This window comes from Porites lutea, chromosome 14 (assembly GCF_958299795.1).
Source record: "Porites lutea chromosome 14, jaPorLute2.1, whole genome shotgun sequence".
In the NCBI taxonomy this organism is placed as follows: Eukaryota; Metazoa; Cnidaria; class Anthozoa; order Scleractinia; family Poritidae; genus Porites; species Porites lutea.
In genome coordinates, this window is record NC_133214.1 from 7,798,903 (window position 1) to 7,819,931 (window position 21,029).

At 41.3% G+C, this 21,029-nt stretch overlaps 1 protein-coding gene across 1 annotated transcript in view; it reads left to right on the top strand.

The window, feature by feature from the left end:
- The first annotated feature begins 4,318 nt into the window (after window positions 1-4,318).
- Window positions 4,319-21,029, top strand: part of LOC140925221 (uncharacterized) — a 41,343-nt gene continuing 24,632 nt past the window's right edge. Inside the window, exons 1-13 of the mRNA XM_073375206.1 lie at window positions 4,319-4,472; window positions 7,018-7,106; window positions 7,957-8,132; window positions 12,962-13,311; window positions 14,145-14,312; window positions 15,525-15,736; window positions 15,940-16,088; window positions 16,682-16,727; window positions 17,148-17,287; window positions 17,551-17,754; window positions 18,238-18,312; window positions 19,767-19,912; window positions 20,488-20,591. Of these exons, the coding sequence (XP_073231307.1) occupies window positions 4,466-4,472; window positions 7,018-7,106; window positions 7,957-8,132; window positions 12,962-13,311; window positions 14,145-14,312; window positions 15,525-15,736; window positions 15,940-16,088; window positions 16,682-16,727; window positions 17,148-17,287; window positions 17,551-17,754; window positions 18,238-18,312; window positions 19,767-19,912; window positions 20,488-20,591 (1,866 nt within the window). The 5' untranslated portion in view covers window positions 4,319-4,465. The remainder of the gene's footprint in view (window positions 4,473-7,017; window positions 7,107-7,956; window positions 8,133-12,961; window positions 13,312-14,144; window positions 14,313-15,524; window positions 15,737-15,939; window positions 16,089-16,681; window positions 16,728-17,147; window positions 17,288-17,550; window positions 17,755-18,237; window positions 18,313-19,766; window positions 19,913-20,487; window positions 20,592-21,029) is intronic.

Genomic DNA, 21,029 nt, shown 5'->3' on the forward strand with positions numbered 1-21,029 from the left:
TTATTAAAATCCATTTCGAAGTCGCATATTTCTCTTTCTTTCTTACTCACTTGGAATTGAAACGATGAATACGTCCATACACTGCCGTGGTTTCCTCAAAAACCATACCCGATTCAAGACCAAACTGGGCAAATATTGTACCCAAAAGCAATAATATGGCCCTTGCTATATCCGTTTTAAGACCAAGACGGCGCAAAACCCTACCCTTTAGGGCGGCACATACTACATGGCTTATGTAAGGGGGTTCCCCCCCCCGGGGATGTAAATGCCCCATGGTAATGTTTAATTGGCGCTGCACTTCACTCACGTTATCAATGAAGGTAATCTATCAGTCCCATAGGTAGCCTCAAACATGAATTCTAATCACCATATACAGTATAATAAAAACAGCCCGCAAAGTTTCGCGACGCCATGCATGCACCTTCCCCGTGCAGAAATGCAGAAAACGTTGGCTGTTCTCAGTAGTAAGCCAGAGTTATCATTTGTATTAGTGGCCTTCGAGACACCTTCTACTACTTACAAGATAGCAGATAGACATCAACGATTCCAAGAAACTACGAGCTACAATCTTGAACAAAATAAAATGGAACGGCAAATCCCCATCCCCATCTTCATCTTAGTTGCCTATACTGTAATTTGGCGGTAAAGAGAATGAAAGATAGCAGGCCGGCGCGAATGAAAAAGAACCAAATACAGATACATACTCAACACACTACGAAATGTTACAGAGAAACGGCACAACGGCACGTCAAGATTTAGATAACGATGACCAGGGGGGAAAGTAACGCTTTGACCCAATAAACGTGGACTTGAAACGCTTAACTTATACACAATTTTTTTACAGAAAAGGTACCCCTTTCGTATACCTTCTATTATGACAAATGGTACCCCTTTCACATATATAGTTTAGAACATTTCATCTTTTTTATCTGTTGTAAATACACTGACTTAAAAATATAAATATATATCCAAACCGGAACGTTTTCTCGACTTTTTCAGAGCCATAAAATACTGCTGTTAGACTTTTTGGGCCTTTTTACGGACTAAAATGACAGATTTCCCTACCCTTTCATATACTATAACCAGTGAAATCCCTACCCTTCAATATACCTGAAGCCTGAAAAAGGTGCCTCTTTCGGGCGGAGCCTCCCCGTATAGGCTATTATAAGGTGTACCCCATCCCCCCACCCCCGCCAACGGGGAGTGACAGAGTCGAGTACCGTTGGCGTAACCGCTTTTATCGTTAATTGACATAGTCTCACGCGATCGAGGTATAGAAAAGGTAGTTAGTGCGTCTTACGTGACCACGGAAATTGCGTTGAATTGGGTTTCCGGAATCTGTTTAACGATGTCATATGCCACTGATATTCGTGTCTAATGTACAATTTTCGAGTGTTATTAAAGTGACCCATATTCGCAGAAATAAAAAGGGACATATTTCGCAACATTATACAACCAATTCGTGCCTGAATAAAAAGAATTAAAACCTTTCAACTAAAGACAAACATGCATAGAATGCAGCTTTTTCTGAGCCTGCCTTTTTACTGGATTAGCGCTCGAATGCTGTAGTTTTCAGATACTTGGCGCGCGGGAGAATAATATTTAGAGCGAGTCAAATTAAAATGTTGTGGGTTCCTGTTAAGTTTAAAGGATTAAAAGTAAGTTGCATGGCGGCGGTTTAAAGAGGAAGTTCAAAGAAAATTGAGGCGCGCGAGAGTCCGCGCGAGAATGGAAGTTCATAAGGCGCACATTTGTCCTTCATTTTCCCTTAAACGCTTGTCGCGCAGTATACCTATAAAAGCGCGGAAGAGTAGAGTCATGGGCTCGTGGTTAAGTATATCCTGAGTACCTTTCTTGACCTGGCGAGACTCTTTTCTAATTGAACACGCGCGCCCCTTAGCATAGAGGCAAAACAACGACTGTTCGTGAGTGACTATGTTGTGGTTCAATTTTATCCTTGGTCTAATTTTTATTTCCCTTTGTTTCAAACTCATTATCATATATTACCATGCCCAAAAACAAAGGGAAATAAAAATTAAACCAAGGATAAAATTGAACCACAACAACTACAACTACAAGTCGTGACAGAAGATTCACATGAATGTTTGCGTGTTTAGTATACTCACACGCAAGACTCCTTTTCTAATTTTACACGCGCGCAAGCTAGAGGCAAAACTGAGTGACTACAAGTCGTGACAGAAGATTCACACGAATGTTTAAGTCTTAAGTAAATTCACCTGGACGTCCTTGAGTCAGTGTCTCGTCACTGAGACGCTTACACTGATTACTTTTGGGGCAAGGAAGTATTGGACTGACAACTGTTTCAACGATCTAGCACTGTAGACTCTAAGCAACCTACTGCCAAAGGCCTATTCGTATTATCAAGCTGTAACAAGTCAGCTGACAATAAGTGCAAGTATACTTAGTTTCATTTGACCGTATTCCCAGTAATGAGGTTTAAGTAACTTTCACTGAATGTCAGAAGCCAAAAGTCTTATCACTAGAAACGTTATGTTGCGTTATATAAGGCGTTTGTGCTACCGCACTTTCATTATTGTTCACTGATATGGCACTTCTGTGGAGCGAGAAATCCTACCTAAACTAAACGCATTTTGAGATTTATAATTAATGACGCAAATTCTAATTATGACGAGTTGCTAAAGATGACTAAGCCAACACCTTTGTACAGTTTAATAAATCACAAAATGCCTATTGTAGTGTTTAAAAGATTATTTGTCTCCTCGTATCCTAAATATCTTAAGAAACTATTCTCTCTTTGCTACTCCAAATATTCATAAGAGGGAATTTCTAAGCTTTCCTGAACCTAGGACAACCACTTATGCACTCGAGTCCTTCAAATACGAAGCTGCAAAGCTCTGGAAGTCACTTAAAGACGACATGAGACAAATAACACAATCGATGACTTAAAAAAATTCCTTAAGAAATTTAAATTTTCATTAGAATTTTTTTTATAAGTCAATAAGTTTTGTCCTTATTTTGCACGGAAATATTAGCTAAATGAGACCCTCTGTAAATTCGAGTTAAAATGAAGTTTATGCATGTATGTGTATGAACCTATTACCCTGCAAAATGTTGTATGTTTAGGGGATAAGTTTAATCGACCCTGTTCGTCCTCAGGGCATTTTCTAAAATAATGCGAGGTAAAAGTTAAATACAGTCAACTCCCTCTAAGACGGACACCTTTGGGACCGGTAGTAAGGGTTCGTCTTATAGAGGGTCAAATAAAGGGAGTAAAGAAAGGCAGGAACCAACTCTAGATGTCCGTTTTACGGAGGTGTCCGTCTTATAGAGTTGTCCGTTAAGAGAGAGTCGTCTGTAATAAATGGAAGAAAAAAAGAAAAGGAAAGAAAAGAACTGATCTAAAACTCTGACTGATGCTTGTTGTTTGGAATGGACTGGACTTTCAACTTTATAACAGGACAAGGCACAAGCGACATAGTAAAGGCTGCAGAACGACTGGCTTTTAATTTGATATAGCGAATTCTGTCTATAGTACCACTACAGTGAGAAGCATAGACTTGCACAAGTCGACTCGGTGCCGAGCGCCGAAGGCGGGAGGGACGCTCGTAACGCTCGTAAAGCGAGCGCTAAGAATTAGCGTCAGCCTTATTGAAGTGTTCTACCCCATTTATATTTGTCAATAGAGCAAAGGCTTTCTTTCTAAGTTATATTTATTCACTGAAATCAGCGTTTCAATGTTCTGAATAAGCATAAAAGCAATCTCCTTTGCAGCTCCTCGGGACGGATCTGAGTCACGCTAGCCTGCGATCATGCTAGCCTGTGTACAGATGTCCCCCCTCCCTCAGAAAAAATCGGGAGAAGAGACTTTTCCCGATTTTTCTCTCTTCTCCCGATTTTATCCGAGGGAGGGGGGACGTCTGTACACAGGCTACGATCATGCCTCTTTATATCTCTACTACGCCTTTAATTTCGTAGCGCTCTTTTTCCCCTCGCTTTTAATTACAAACAAACAAACAAAAACAAAAAAACAAAACGCCTGATCTCCACGAGGAGTCAAGCAGTTAGTTATATCACTCAGGTAGCTCTTTTTTTTTTACTTTCAATGTCATCTTTTTTCAGTTAAATACCAAAAGGCAACCGTTTTTGTCTGATTCGAAAATTTTATTTCATTTGCTTATTTACCACGGAAACGATAACAGCAACAATGCAATTTAGCTAATACAAAGACAAAAGGATTAATGATTAATAGCAATTTTGGCAGAAATGTTCAGTAATGTGCCGTCAAAACAAAAGAGCTTCCAATCACCTTGACAACGGTTGTTCACAAAAGGCAGAGGTGGCGAGACGGTCGAGATGCAAAAGCCAAGAAGTTATATGGAGCTTGTATAATGTGGCTGATCGCGAAACCATGGATCGAAGAAGATGAGTGACTTTATCGATACATGGTTGTGGAATCCGTGGGCAGATCGAGCAGTTCATAAAGATGAGAGGTAAGACCAGCTCAAACTGGTTTGAGAATAATGAAGTGCGATCTTAGTATCACAACCATCGACAACCATCGGTAAAGAAGCTAATCGAGTAGCATTTTGACGCGGTGTCAGTATGATTTCCAGAATATTGCAAGATAAATGTTATGGTACAATTTCCCATTGATCTAACACTGTGTATTAAATAGCATTGAAAGGGAACCAACGGCGTTTAAGTCAACACGAAATCGAACAAAATTAATTGCTTTGATCGATACAATCAATCATGACGGAACAATCTTCCGTGACTTTGTTCACGCAATGATCTTTAGAAACTAAAAATATATGAAAAACTACAAATGTATGAAATCTAAACTTTTCTTTACGGCCACAAATGTGCTAGATTCATTTCTACGCAAAGAGCTCATAATAATATTACTTATATTGTATTTAGGGCTTAAATAAACTCGCACCTTTTATATCTACTAGTCAGTTTCAACAAGAACACAGATGTGTTATAGTACAGCGCCTGAATTTCGGGAGTTAAAAAGGATTAAATTCTAAAATTTTCATAGTTAGCTTTTGAAGAGCATAGAGTAGTTTATTGATCGCAGATCGATCCCTAAATTCAAATGCAGCATGGCTTCTCAATATAGTCCGTTGTATATAATGAGCCGTTTCATAACTGTATAATTTGCTAATTTTTGCCACCTTACTCGTAAAAAAAAAAAATTCTTTGTTTATTATCTAGAGCCATACAGAAAAGTAGTAAGTGTTAAGTATTAAATTTGACTGGCCTCTTGTTGATAACAGAAGGCATGATCATCAAGGATCCAGCCTCAGACCGGAAGTAACAAATACACATGTACAGTAGGGTGCAAAAAGTCAGTTTTACAGCTTGCATTTGGGCAAGCTGTAGCTAGCATGTATTAACCCAAAAGTCAAATTTGATAAGAAGGATTGATTATAGTTCTTATGTAATAATTTGAATTACCAAAAAAGCTACTTCCTAGTAGTAGACTAACCGGTATGTGCCACTGGATACTGTCGCATTTTCACAACTGGATTGACCATTGTGGGGTTGTATTTTTATAAGAGTTACTAGAATGGGGTCACACATTTTGAGGATTTTGGAGGTCAAAAATATAAGGTATGTAGGGATTTAAAAATAGGGGCAAGTTAAAGAAGAACCGAATTCACAAGCGCAATAGCAAAATCCTGCAGGAAGGGGCGGGGGGGGGGGGGGTTACTTCCTAGTAGTAGACTTATGAGTATGTACCACTGGATGCTGTTGCATTTTCACAACTGGATTGACTATTATGGGTTGCATTTTTATAAGAGTTACTAGATTGGGGTCGTACATTTTGAGGATTTTGGGGGTAAAAAAAACAAGATATTTACTGGGATTTAAAAATAAAAAGATTTACACCACATTAAGTTTTACAAATGTGTCAGTTAATTTAAGGATGACCAAGTTAAAAGGCTTTATAATGTAGATACATAAACAGAAAGTGACTAAGCTGGGACTGCAAATATTACTTTTTTTGCCCTAAATTGACTAAGATGGGGTCTATTATGGCTACAGAATATACTATAATGGGGAAGGGGTTCTGCAAGAGAGGCCAGCGGCACATACCCAGCAAAAATGAACCCAAGTTAACCTCCCTAGGAGCAAAACCCACAAGCCCCGGGCTGTCAGACACTACTTTCTTTGCACGCTGCTCAAGCAAGGTCAAAGACGGCCTGCAGCTTGCTTTGTAAAACTGATAAAGAGCCCATTTCAAGAGAGGAAGCTAAGTCACCCAGGCACCTAGCCATCTTAATCGAGCCAGCTGGCTCAGCCCTTAAGTGGGACACCCCTACTGGTATCCAAATTTCCCTTCATTGCCAACTCTTACACCATTCCCCCACTCCACCCCAATCACTAATGCCTTTTTTTCTTTTCATTGCTATAACACCTTTTTTAAAATATATACATATTATGTATATGACACCCACAAACTGTTCTGATTAGGATTTTACAATTGGATGCAGGACTTGAAAAAAGTTGAATAAATTATTCAAGCTTTTCCTTTTGGCAAGCAGCTCTCATATTTTTACTTTCTGGAGCCACTTCTAGCTCATCTTAGTTAATTATTTTTTAGAGCACGACTTGCCTGGACCGGGCAAGAAAGCTTTAAAAGTTACTTGCTCCACAAGAAAATCTTCTTGGCCTGGACTACTGGACGAGACATTTTTTTTTAGCTCTGGGATGTACATGTAGATGCAATAATTTATTATATGCCACTCGAGGGGTAAATTTAATTTTCACGTAGGCAATACTAATCATTATTATTGATGAGTAATGTTGTATCCTATGCGCTATTAGTAAGTAGTACAAATACATATTATGTTTCATGGTTGTAGCAGGGGATACAGTTGAATTTAGTCACTATCATGTGACCTTCATAAGCATTATCGATCAAGGGACCAACAGGTTATAATCCCATACATGTACATTTAATATATACATTGTTCCTAGTACTTATAGGAAAGAATAACAATCAAATGATTTGCTAAACTTCCTCAGGGCTTAGAATAACAGAGGAGACACTTGAAGACAGGCTTGCTTATGATGAAATATTTCTAGACTACTTCAATGCCTTTTTGGCCCTACCGGTAAGAACTTTTGAATAAAATATTATTGCAAGCAACATGAGGGGTCCAAAATTGAAATATCCTGGTTGCTCTAATGAATGCACTTGCATACAGAGCCATTTGTATATAGCCAGCATTTGTTTGAGCTTCCACTAAGAATGACTGGAATCCAGTACCTACATAGAAAGCAAACTGATCTCTCATATTTGGACCTTCTATCGCCCATACTGCATGAGCACTTTGACCTCCTGTCACATCAGCTGGCTTTCACAAAGCACAGCATCTGAGCAAGGGCGTTTTGACTTTTGATTTCGAACTCACTAACCTTTCAGGTTAGTTTAAAGTTTTATGAACATTGCAAACAAGAAAAGAAATTGTTATACATGTATATATGTAATTTACATGCACATTACATTTTCTAAGTTTTAACTAATAAACCAATAAAACTTTCAAATTTATTGGTATCCATCATACTAATTAAGAAAAATTTATTTCGTAGCCATTTTTTTAAGCCAGTAGACCGCCCAGGATTAGCTCAGTCGGTAGAGTGCTTGACTGCAGAGCGGAGGGCGCGGGTTCAGTTCCTGGAGCTGTACCAATACTCAGGGTCTTAAAATAGCTGAGAAATAAAGGCACTGCCTTTGCCATGCAAATGGCTATACCTTCGCGTGGCCCGCATGACCACGCAAAATAGAAGTCTCGTCTCCAGTAGGAGACATAAAAGTAGTGTCCCCAGTTAGTACTTTCGTACTAAATACATTGACACTCAAATAAAGAGCATTTTTTTTTAAAGTGTGGTTTAATCTTCCTTTAAAATCTTTCTGACTTACAGTGTATGAACTCACCTTTAGGATTTTTGTCCATTGTACAGGCTTTCTCTAAGCGGTTGCACTATGATCCTTTATCGGGTTCCTTCAAGGATTTCACTGGACAGACAGAAGTAGGATTCCATCAACCACATCCGAGCGAAGATGCTGAAGCCGAAGCAAAAAAGAGAGAAAAGGTCGCAGGTTGGGTTAAGACAGAAAGACTACCACTATTCTTAAAGTAAGTTTGGAAGGCCCTTAGCTTGCAGAATTTCAAGAAACAAACATTTCCAAAGTTGGATTTGAAGTTTCTTGCCCACACCAGGGTTTTCACTCAGAATTCTAGTAGCAGGAGAAAGGTGTAACATTACAGGGGAATATTTTGAAAGGGGCTTCACGCAGCGTGCAAAGAAAGTGGTGTCTGATAGCCCAGGACTAGTTGATTTTGCTATCAGGCTAGTGAATTCTGTTTTTAACTCAAATAACAGAATAACTGTGAAATCAATTTTGCTAGTCAAAAAGTTTTTGGGGCTAGTTGAAATGTAGTCTGGGCTAGTAAATGCTACAACCAGTTGCAAAAGTACTTACTTAATACTACACTGTGCCGTATTTTGGCATAAATGGCCTGTCCATGATCTTGTGCTTGTGATCCCCCCTCCACCCCTTATCAAAGTTGCTAGCAATACAAGACCATACTCAAAACTTGGAGGAACAACTTTGAATGGGAGGGAGGAGGGAGGTCAGTATTATATCTCACAGACCTGTGACCAGGAGCGATTTGAAGCAAGAAAGGTCGTTTTTTCATGGAAGTGTCTCAACATTTTTGCAAGTGGTTGTAGCTTCAGCTTGCCCGAATGGCAAGCTGTAAAAATGGTTTTCTCTACACCCTGCTTCATTTCTGAATAAAAAATAGTTATAGGCTACTGAACATTCGCCGGAGAATTCTGCATAGCTAACAGAGAATTCTCTGATCTCTTATGCCTAATGGACACCCTTATATGCATGCATAATCAATGGCAACCCACCTTGCTGTTTGAAAGAAGGCTATCAATAAGGGCCAGGGGGCCAAGGTGGATTTCCTCCAATAGCTACATTGTAATCTCTATGAGCATGACTTCGGCTGAACACTTTCATAGAAAACAAAAGGAAAATAGACCAAAAATAAATTCCTACATGCAGCTGTTCAATTGTCAAGCTACTAAACCTGGCATACCCTATACCTGGCAAAAAGAAATTTTAGTGATAGCCCCATCAAAAGGCTGGGAAGAGAAAATTTCCTGGTGGTGTGGTCTACCCTACCAGTCACAATACAGTCATGAATGGGTGCAAAAGTAAGCTTAGCCTGTCGCAGGTACAATGTTATCAGATTTTGGGGACAGTGCAAAGAGATGCAAGCAGGAAAAACAGCAAGGGAATGGGGAAGGGTCGCACCGCACTCCACTACCTGAAGGCCTGGAACAGGCCACTTAAGTAAGCTCATAAAGGAACCAATAGTGGCAGCCAGTGGTACCCTTGAATACTGAGTCTATCTATGGGTACATGTATTCCGACCAGGGCTGTCATCACTAAGATTTCAAGTTGCCAGGTAAATACAACAAGTAGATGGGGAATCAAACAGCTGGGGATTTCTTTTGGATCTATTGTTCTTCTATTTTCCTATGAACAAAGCTGGGGCCGCATTCTTAGTAACCGGGAAAAATCCCCGGCTCCCAACTCTTTAATGACAGCCCTGATTTCTGACAGAATTGAAGTCTTTACTATCACTTTCATGGTGAAACGATGATCTTACTAAGAAATTAAAGCAACAATCCCATTGCCATTTTTATTAAGTTTGACAATGTTAGACGTGCAACTAGGGCAAAGAGATCTGCCAAAATCCTGATTCATGTTCAGAGTTTTTGTTTTGCTTGTTAAACCTGTTTCTTTTCTTAGTTTCTTGTTTCTACCATAGTTGTTATGGCTGTTCTAGCTTGCTACTACTGAGTCACCATGCAAAACAATTCTTGATATGTCATTATTTTGTTGAAAAACCAACAATTTTGTGGAAAACTCAAGAGGAAAACAACATCCACCAGTACCCATAGAGTCAGGCTCTATACTGACTGCCGAGCTTAATGAATACAACCAAAAGATGACATTAGCACTCTTTTATTTTCTATCAATGGCAATGTGTTCCAAAGGCAAGAGTGTGTAAGGGAATCCTCACTCCTGGAATCCAGGAAATTTTTGCTTGGAGAATCTCGGAATCTGGGAAGTTTTTTGTGAAATCCATAATCCTGGGCTTTGGATTCCAGAATACAGCTACATGTAAATTAATCCAGAATGCAACTAAAAATAATATTAGAATCAGTTTCAAGTTCCACCAACAAAGGATCCTGTAGCTGGATTCCAGAATCCATGAAGTGGAATCCAGACTCCAATACTGTCATGGATTCCCTTACTTGAAGAGAACTCTCATATATTACTGGTATGGGTGCCAAGAATTTTTCCTGGATTTCACAGAGATGGTGTTAACAACTGGATAATATTTTCACATATATTTTCCTTCACCATCACTGTAATGCATCAGTCAATTCCAGCTGCGCCCATGCCCCTTCTGGGCTGACAAGACGGGCAAATGCCCCACAGTAGCCTGGGGCGGGGGGAATGGGTGCAGCTGGAATTGACAGATGCATAAACCATGCAAGAAAAGCGCTTTGGGCTCTGAAAATGCCACAGTTGTAAATCCCTCATTCCTGACAGTATTGTTCAAACACACACCGTACCTTTTCGGATTCTTGAATCTCAAGATGACAATTGAAAACACATTTGAAAAACATGACAAGCTTTTATACTAAGCTTCAAGTGGTGACCCTGTGGTACATCGCGAAAATTGCAGCTCTTTCACAATATCAGCTGCAGCTGTTGTCGTAAATTTAGACCCACATTTGCATTGTCCTGAGTAATGTGCGGTTTAAATAAAGCTTGTCCTGGGCACTGGAATTTTTCTCCTTTTCATCAGTTGATAAAATGGCAGGGAAATCCAGGGGCGGATCCACGATTTTTTCAAAGAGGGGGTTGTAAGTATGAGAGTTCAAGGCAAACGTCCCAGAACAAAAGGAATGGGGGTGGGAGGGGAGGTCATGTTTGAATATGTAGATTTTCTTCATTTTGACTTCAGAGGTATGAATTTGTCAAATTTGAGTACAGTGCAACAACGATAGTTGTTTGTCTCCTGTTTACCCGCCTATTTAATCAATCAGACTAGCTTGAAAGAGCCTTCTTAAATGAGCCTTTACAAAGGCTTTCTGGCATATCTCGTCTACCTCTACCTCGAATCTCGCGGAGTAGTGCGTGGCGATCACTGCGAGATCAGAGAATCGCTCTTCAGGCATCGTTGACCTAGAGCAGGTCTTGATTCATTTCATCAGTGAAAACGATCGTTCAGCTTTTGTACTTGTGATCGGTAGGGTGCCCCAGTTAGGGTGCAGACGATGATCAGAAGACAATAGATGTTTGGGAGAGCATCTTCATGCAAACGCTAAGTGCTAATAAAACGTTCTTTGGAAGCTCCCTATCTGTTAACTGCTAGAGTATTTGCCATCTAAGTACCTCATTTCCAAGGGGTTTGGGAAATGTATTGTCTTTCTCCCAGAACAGCATTCCTTCTACTTCATCATCCAGCTGCAGTGCCTTATTTACTATAATCGATGGCACTAGACAAAGCAAATTGCGGGCGTGGCGATCTTCGTCAAAAATCGTTCTTACATTTGGATGATTAAGGAGTCAAGAAAAGGAATAGCTACTGTCTTCTTGTAATGATCGATTGGACCGAAATTTATATTATAACTCATAGTATTATTTTTGTTTTGAAAAAGGGATAGACATGGGTAGCCAGACAAGTTTGAAAACTTACCAAATGGGGGGTTGCAACCCCCTCAACCCTTCCCCTGGATCCGCCTCTGGAAATCGCACGCTAACTATTCGGCTGTGCTATTGCAAGCCTACTCGCTTCGTCCCCGAACAACAGACAAGAGCGACAGCTGGATATAGACTTAAACCTGCGTTTACAGGATACTAATTAAAAACTTAAAAATAAACATTTGGGGCAATGGGAGTTGTCTTACCTGGAAGACAGGGAAAAGCTCATGTCTCGAGGCTGTTTTCACTGAAACTGTTGTTTTGTCAAGCGCAAAAAAACGTGGCGAATTTGCGCGCGCGTCGCGTGCGGAACAATCGCGCATAGTTTTCGGCGGGAATGCTACCGCCGGCCGCAGGAGCTCGTACAGCCGGTTTACTAGCCCTTTAGACACGACTCGAGCCAGCCCGGCTTACTGAAGGGGCTCGACTCGTTCACCGGCATATAAACAGACCCTAAGATTAACCTCCCACGGCCAATGCACACAATGCAGACGTTCTTTTGGTTCGTCACGCAATCTTAAGCTTCCTCACCAACTCAGTTAGAGGGAAGGAACGCGTGACTAAACCCTAAGAAAAACTGCGTGGGAAGTACCCTGGCCAGTTCCAGGGGTTATTTTTCTTTCTTGTCTAATTCCTGATAGTTCGCTTTCATCTTAATACGTATTTCGAGAACGGACCTCTGGAGCCAGGGTACGTGGGAGGGTCCACCGTCACGCAGCGATAGGGATGAGCGTTGCGTGACGAGACAAAAACGACTGCGTAGGAGACTAGTGCACCGTCTGCAAATGAAAGATGCAGCAGGTTTTGAAAAGAGATACTACTGGTAATTAGGTTTGAATAACGTCTCTCATCAGTTAATACTGAGCGCGTAAGAAAAGTCAAATTTCAGTAAGTAAAAACATCTTTTACAGTAACCTCGGTGCCAGAGACTTTTCAAGCGCGGTTTCCGATTTCCGTCAAGTCTTTCACTCGTCGCATTGTCTCGGCCTTCTCTGCTCCAGACGAAGACGAATCGGCCTGTAACCGACCCGGAAATTTAGTCCCCCGCTATCAATCCCCGCACGCGAGAATAACAAACCACTGGTTCTCAGGGTACACGCTTATTGTATTTGCTCCAGCCTATTTTTATATGTATGTCAGCTGTTACTAAATTATTTCTTTCTGCGTTAGGACCCGTCTCTACCTCGAGTACAAGCTCTGTCGTCTTCTCTTACGCACATTAGACACGCGCACCGCTCGAGCCAGCAGCCGTGGTCTCCGTGGTTACAGCCGGGCTACAAGTTGTACGATATATAGCCCTATTGGTAATTACGGTATCCGTCCGTCCAGCCGAAGCTCAAACCATTCATGGCCTGGAATGTTAATGCGCCACTTTGGGAGGAGGCCGTTAGGAAGTGCGACAAGTTTACCTGGGATGTTGAATTTGGGTTTGGAGCAGAATAAGTCGGAAGACGCACTAGGAAGCCTTGGAAAGGAAAACGAAAGCGACAAAGAACTAGGGAAGGAAAAAAACACAGAACGTGAGAAACCGACGGGGTTTAATTATAACGACGGGAAATTATAGGGACACTACGAGTGGAGACTCCCTAGAAGAGGCCCTTCGGGAGGGGTACTTTAGGAAGTTTTGGGTGGGGATGTGACGCTGGGACCCTATAGCTAGTTTAAGTGAGTTTTGCTACCCTATACTAGACTAAACTTCGTAAATCCCCCTCCCCCCTATCCTAGAGTAGCTGTTTTCTAGAAACTACTTAGGTCACTAGCACAGTCCAGCCAGAAAAAAGCTGATTTAATTTTTTTATATTTTTGAGTGGCAATTCCCGGTTCAACCCTAGTCTAGACTAAAATTCTTCAACCAACTGATCAGTTTCCAGGAAAATGATACTCTATTCTAGACCCAACCTCTCTGATTTATATACCCTATCCCAGAGTATAAATTGCTTGAAAACCTTACCCTTCTCAGCGGCACATACCTATATAGAACATATATTTATTTATTTATTTATTTATTTATTTTTATTGCTGCGGCTAGAAATCAAGACGTTAACCATCTTCTTGCGCGCCCATGAAACATGTTTTGGTCTGTCTCCATGTTTGCCCGGGCATTCATGTGAGAAAAAATAAATGTGCGCCAGCCACGAGAAAGTTTAGATTTACTCCGCTTTATTCTACCTGTACATTGTACAGTATTTGGTGGAAAATGGTTTGGAATATTTTGGACGGGAATCCAAGGCCACGCACAAAATGGCAATAGCGTAACCAATCTAATTAAAAAAAAAGCAATTTGTTCTACATATGTACTAGCTGTAGTCTAAAGATCAAATGATCTAACAAATCTTACATTGTACTCTTGAAGGAGACGTAACTTCTGAAGCGCCAAACGAAGCCGATAAAGGCGTGACTCATTCAAACGGTGGAGACCTCAAGGACCAATCAAAGGACAACGAAGGAAACACCGCTGAACAGCGCAAACCACGGGCTAAAAGTGTCACGCTTATAGAAAGAACAATTTACAGAAATTCAGGTATTAAGTTTTGTGCGTCTTAATGCCTAGTTGACCCTATCTAATATGGAACTCTATGCTGACTGACAGGGTCCCAGTAGGTTTTTCTGGATTCGAGATTTCAAATCAAAAAGGGAGGTGAGGGTAATCACGGCTAGGGACTGAAAGTGCGCGCGTGCAACCTCGTCCCCAGGGCGCTTTTTCCTGGCTTTGGAGTTTGATGCACGTGAGGCGAGATGCCGAAGATACCGAAAACAACCATCAGGATACACAGTCACTTTGGACGTAAGCATAAAAGCGAGGCTTAAGGGTTGCATCGAAATTAAATTGTATAGAGTGGCAGAAGTGCAGCTCACAACTACGACAAAAAACAGTTCTCACAAATGCTGCGCAGCAGAGCTTTGTAATAATCGTTCCGATAATAGCAAAGACTTGACGTTTCAGGTATTTTCGAAGGATCCTTGCCGAAGGTGAGTTTCTCCACTGCCCACTTTCCAACACACGTTCATTTCCTATAACTGCTCCAGGAATATCTTTTGAGGATAGTTTTTAATCTCTAAATCACAAATCGTTCTTGTTTTCGCCGCCCTATTTACATTTTTGGAAGTTTGCGGAAAACCTGGTGGCCTTAAGGGAAGATTTCTACTGTCGCGTTTTTTTCACGTGCGTACGCGAGCAAAAGTTACGTGCGCAAATAACTTGGAAATAAAGGCAATGTGTGAAAGACCATAAACGCGACACTTTACACATTGCATCTGTTATTTACGCGCGTACACACGTAAAAATTACGCAATAGTGGAAATCCACCTTTAGGCCTCGCTTTCATGCTTACGTCGCAAGTGTGTATTACGGGATTAAGCTTTAATTTGGGCCGGAATGACGGGGAACCTCGTCTAGTGAGCATAACAACGAGGCCAAAATAATTAAACCATTATCAGATTTCTAAGCCGACCTAAGAGCAAGATGCTAAGAGGTTAGCCTTACACGCAGCCGTTATTTGTATCGGAAGCGTTACAACGCGACTACACACAGAAGGCGGCTACGTAGGGGACTACCATGAGGTGTACCCCAGAGAGGGGTACTTCCTATCAAGTCCTATACGGAGAGGCTTCCCTCCCCTTAAATGCGTAGCGTTTCAGACTTCAGTTGTGCCAGTAGCCGATGATTGCCGATGGTTGAAAAGATTGAAAAAGAAACAAACCAAGTGAATTTTTCTCGTTTTTTTTCGTTTAGATGAGGACAGGAACGAACCGGTTGAATCCAAACCGGAAGAAATATTAGAACCGGAAGAGGATGACTCGGATATCCCGGATAACGAGCTTGGCGCTGTGGTGGAATTCGGTGAAGACGAACTCGATGAAGCCCAAACGGAGGCAGAAGTGAAAAACATCACTAATAAACATCATATAACAATTGAAGAACTTAAGAGAGAAGTGCTGGGCTCGGTAAGGAAAAAGGTTTTCTTAACACCTTCCACTTTGTCTGTTATCCTTCAATACTGGGCCAGAAAACAACAGCCAGAACAGCGTGCAAAGGCTTGAGATGCGGCTTACAAGCTTTTTTCAGTGTTAATTGATCTCCACTCCCCTCCTCAATTTAAGAGATTTTCATCAGCTTATCTAACGAATAATCCCTTCTTTTGGCTTAGCTTCAAGGTATGGAGTTATTCAAGACTTTCTTGGACGAAACGTCTGGCAAACCCTTGTTTAATTTCTGGCTGGACGCCGAACGTTACAGAGACAGCTTAGAATCCGAACCAGAAGACACCCTACGAGAACAAAGAACAAGATTGTTCAGGTAACACAGGATCACCAACTTCTGGAGTATTGTACTTTACTCCCCAACCTCGTCCCAAGGGGTTTTTTCCTTCCAAAATAAAAAGAGGAGCGCCACTCCCATTTCAACGTTTACAAAATTGGAATTGGCTTGCACAGGAAAACCAAGTTCTTTTAGCCTATAAAGGGTAGCCAAGTGGTCAGGGTGTCCCGTGTTGTAGTGTCGCTCTGTACAACCTGGATTTGCTTTTCGGTGATGTTCCTGAGTTTAGCTCCACAGTCGTGTTTATAGTAGAAGGCTGGGTTTTTGTGAATTTTACTTGAGTGCAGTGCTTTATAACACGCTTCTATCCACCTTTTTTTTTTCAATAATCAACTGGTCACGTCGACACTAAAATCTTTAAGAATGTAAAATCTTTGAAAATGTAACCTGCTTACAGGTTACATTTTCTTTGATTATTGACTCTTGGGCGTACTCTCCTACGCAGTCGTTTTTTGTGTTGTCAAGCAACACTCTTTCCCACAGGAGGAGCGTTGAGTGACGACACAAAGAACGGCCACGAAGGAGACTATCTCGTACGCGGCGCGTGACATATTGTTTAAATTCTTCAACAGGGAGATTCAGGACAAATACAAGAACTTTTTAACATCTGACGCTAAGGTAAGTTAGCAATAATTGGCTCTTGGTGGTGGCCAAAACTCTGACCATAGGTTTTCTTGTTTTCTTGTACGCGCCGGGGTAATTGGCTATCAATCTCGCGCAGGCTAGTGAACACTCATTCGAATTCCACAAAAAGTATATTTTACCATGCGAAAAGAAGCTTTATGAAAAAATAATCCTAAATATTATATTATCTCAAATTGTGACCATCCAAATAGAAGCTGCTGAGATGTTTTTAGTGGTGTTAATGTTATTTTTATGCATTATGATTGTAAACTTTTGACTCTGTGGTTGAAATTTTAACCACATTCAGGGGAGACTAATAAGGAAATGGTATTCAACCGCATGACACTATTACAAGAACTGTTAATTTGACTTTTAACTTGCCCTTAATAATTGGCTATGGCTCCCTTTTAACAGGAACAAATCGAAAGGGCCCTTTATCATGGCGGCCTGACGCAGGACCTATTTGCGAGGACCCAGTATGACATGCTGAGAAGATTACGTTCCTACTGGATCCCAAGATTTCTCGTTCACGTGGAAAGAAATAGTGACTTTGGGTAAGGGAAGAATGAACTTGAAAATGAATTGTAAGGGAGGGGTCTGGGTCAAAAGATCTTGTCTTCGATCACTTTCGTCATTGAATAGTCAATTTCAATCATCTCGTATGCACATCAATAATTATTATGCTGATCTGTTAGAGCGAAAAAATGCTAACGTCCTAGGCAATGCGTTCTTCTGGCTCTCCTAGTGGGAGGCTAGTTAATTAGCTCATTGGCCATTTTTGTGCTCTGTTTATAATCATTCTCTTTAAATTTTCTAGAGACCAGTACATGGGCTTCAATGATCTGAATCGCCCTCCATCAGGCCTCAGCTTCTTCCCAACGCTATCGTTTGCTCATTCGTTGCCGCCGCTGGGAGAGTGGTGCCGAGAGGTTGTTCGATCACGCCAGTGGAATCGTGACATCATGGTAAAGGAGAACAGAAACAAGTCCGCGCGGAGGAGATTAAGTCGAATACCGGAAGTGTAAGTGTTGAACGTGAGCCCTGTCCACACTAGCGCGTTTTCCTTTTAAAACGCATACATTCGATACATTTAGGCTTTCCGTCCACACTAATACGCTGAGCGTTCTCGATGAAAACGCATCGATTTGAAAACGCTCTTGAAAGTGATTAGACGAGAAACTTTGCTTCACTTTGCCGATCTATCCAAAGGTTTATAAAAGTACATTTCCCCTCTTTTCGACACTATCTACTTCTACATTAAACTCCCAAGCCGTCCGCTCCCCACTCCCCCTAAGCAATGCAGTGTTACTGCTCAAGATGCTTATGGGAAACGTTCACAAACTAGCCGACTTTAATGAGGGGGTTGGAGAGGGGCAGAGATAGTTAGTGTCCTCCGATCGCCAATCGTAGTTAAAATTTTAGACCGCATTTCTTTCTACCGCTCTTGCTAAAGATCAAAGCAGCTTCTAAAGAACCCTTTTGTGATATAATTTTCTTCTTTTAGAAGCGAAGACCATTTTGTTTCAGCACTTCGTGGTGAAAAAGAAGCTGGCTGTCCGTTCAAACGCTACCTGGAAAAGTAAGGTTTCTCTATAATTCTAAATTACAAATATTTAATGGTATGCACTTGGTGTTAATTTAGACAAAATACGTAATCACCATCTAATAATCTCGTCTGCCAGCATGCTTTCTTGGTGATATCTGGGTTCGATTCGACTCACCTGCTCCTAGGGCAGGATTTTTAGAGAGCTTTAGATTTGAGGACAAGGACGACTACGAGTACGAGATTTGACTTAAAAAGATTTTTTCTCGAAAACTATTCAACCCGGAAAGCTTTATTGTATTACCGTAAATCCTCTATTAAGCCCCCCTCTCTATTAAGCCCCCCTCCCCCTCCCCTCCATCCTTAGTCTTCACAAACAATTAACATGTACTTATCAGTTATGGTTTATTGAGGCTGGAAATTCATATTGTTTTTGGTCTTCGGCCGCATGACCTCCAACTTCATGTGCTTAACTTTTTCAACTTTATGCTCTAGTTCTCTGTGTCTCTGTGGAGAATTGTTACCATTTTTTTATTGTTAGAAAAAGCAGTATAGCGCCCGGTAACCACAAGTCCGTCCTCGAGAAACCTTGCTGCCGTTGATGCATTTCGCTAAATTAAATAAGCCCCCCCTCTCTATTAAGCCACCCCTCAAAAGTGCTTGAAAAAAATAAGCCCCCCCGGGGGGCTTAATAGAGGATTTACGGTATTTTCACCCGAAAAATTGGTGCGGCTATATTCACTGGAGAAGGTTTAGCCCTTTCCCGGTCGAAAAATGATTAAAATTGAAACATTTTATTACTTGTTTCCGCCACAATGACATTCTGTGTAAAACCCGTAGTAGAATTACTACGGCTATCACGTTTTCCCGCCAAAATGACGCTGGTTCACGCGCACGCACTACTTAGTACAGAGATAATCTCGTCCTCGTAGTCATCTTAGAATCTAAAGCCCGGGGGTACTTTAGGAGTTTTTGGGTGGGGATGTGTCGCTGGGACCCTGGAATCCTTAGCCTATACCAGAGCTAGTTCAAGTGAATTTTGCTACCCAATATTAGACTAAACTCCTTTTTTGTATTTTTGAGAGGCAATTCCCGGTTTCCCTAGTCTAGACTAAAATCTTCAACCAATGGATCAGTTTTCTGGAAAACAATACCCTTTTCTAGACCCAAACTGTCTGATTTATAAACTCTATGCCAGAGTAAACTGCTTGAAAACCATACCTATATAGCCTATATATGGCGGTACCCCCTCCCCCCCGGATCTAAATGTCTCTGTAATATATAAAGAGCCGGATTATTTAGCCGATCCATATAAATTTCGGATCATACAATTAAGGTTTCTGGAAAACTGCCCACCTACTCCTCCCCTAAGCAGACATTAACACTGACTAAGTTCTCACTTAGGGAAAATGTTGGCTTAGGGGAGGGGTAGGTGGGAAGTTTCCCAGAAACCTAAATCTATCCTAAATTTTTGTTTGTTTTGTTTTCAGTAATTCCAGTGATAACAAAACGTTGCTCTTTTGTCTTCTCTTCTGGTTGGATGTTACCGATTTCAACGCTGCTGAAAAGAGGTCAGGTGACCGGTACCTTCGACTGGTTAATGCCTGGGCGATTTTTAACAAATACATTGCAAATGGTAAATGCCGATTATTTCTTTTCATTTCGTCTTGTCTGCTCTTCCTCCTCCCTTGGTGACGTGTGTGTTTGTTTTTTGTTTGTTTAATGTCATCTACTCTCTTGCTGTTTATCTAATCCATGACAATATGACAGACACTAAGGGAAAGGTTACGAGAAGAGGGAAATCGTGCGCGCGTGAATGATGAACTTTTAGCTCGCAAAAATAGAGTGGAATGAGGCATTTATAGTGAAAATGATGGGTTGCCAGGCTATAGTTCGCACTGCAACCTCTCTACACCTGCTTTTGAGAGATTTCCCTTTGCCTTCTCCCTTTCTAACGCCTTTCGCACAGGCCACCCTAGGAATGCAGCATCAACGCCGTCGGTTGAATACGGCAGAAGTAGGCGTAATCACTTAGGGTGGCTGTTTCGAGTACCCACCGTGGATCTTCGATCGTAGCTTTCCGGCGAGCTCAAGGCGAGAGTTGCGAGCAAAGATCTTCTTCAGTGACCTGTAATTCGTGATGTTTTTCCTTTAATTAAGCAACAGCAATGACATACACTGCCTTTTTTTTTCCCTTTTTTTTAAAACTAGAGTGCGAAATGAGTATTGGATTACTTCAACCGGAGAGACTGCGACTAGAACGCATTCTCCATTCGACCAATGATTTACCGCTGGCATTCTTCAAGCCGGCTCAAGTAAGTGTCTGACCTCGTTCCCAGGGGTACTATTCTTCTCTTTCTTTGGAGTGAGCGCTCCTGTAGAAGGAGAGGGGAGGAGAGGCGGAGGTGTAGTCACTGAGTAGGTACCGTAGCTATTTGCGGGGTCAAGTTAAAGTGGGGAGCTTTTGCAAAGGCGTTTTTGAGTGACGTACGTCAATCGGAAGTTAGCCCCTTTCTCTTCTAACTTGCCATAACACTTCCAAATTTGATTTGCTAAGCGTCTTTAGTCTCATAAAGACGATTTGACCGAAAATTGGACAAAACAACTCCCCAAGAATGGAAACACAGTCCACTTCCGGTTGACTAGCATCGCTTAAAAAAGTCCTATAAGGCTGATGTGCTTGAGCAAATAAAAAGAGATGGAGATCTGTGAAAGGTTTGAACCCAGGAGTCTATTGTCAGAGTTAAACAGTC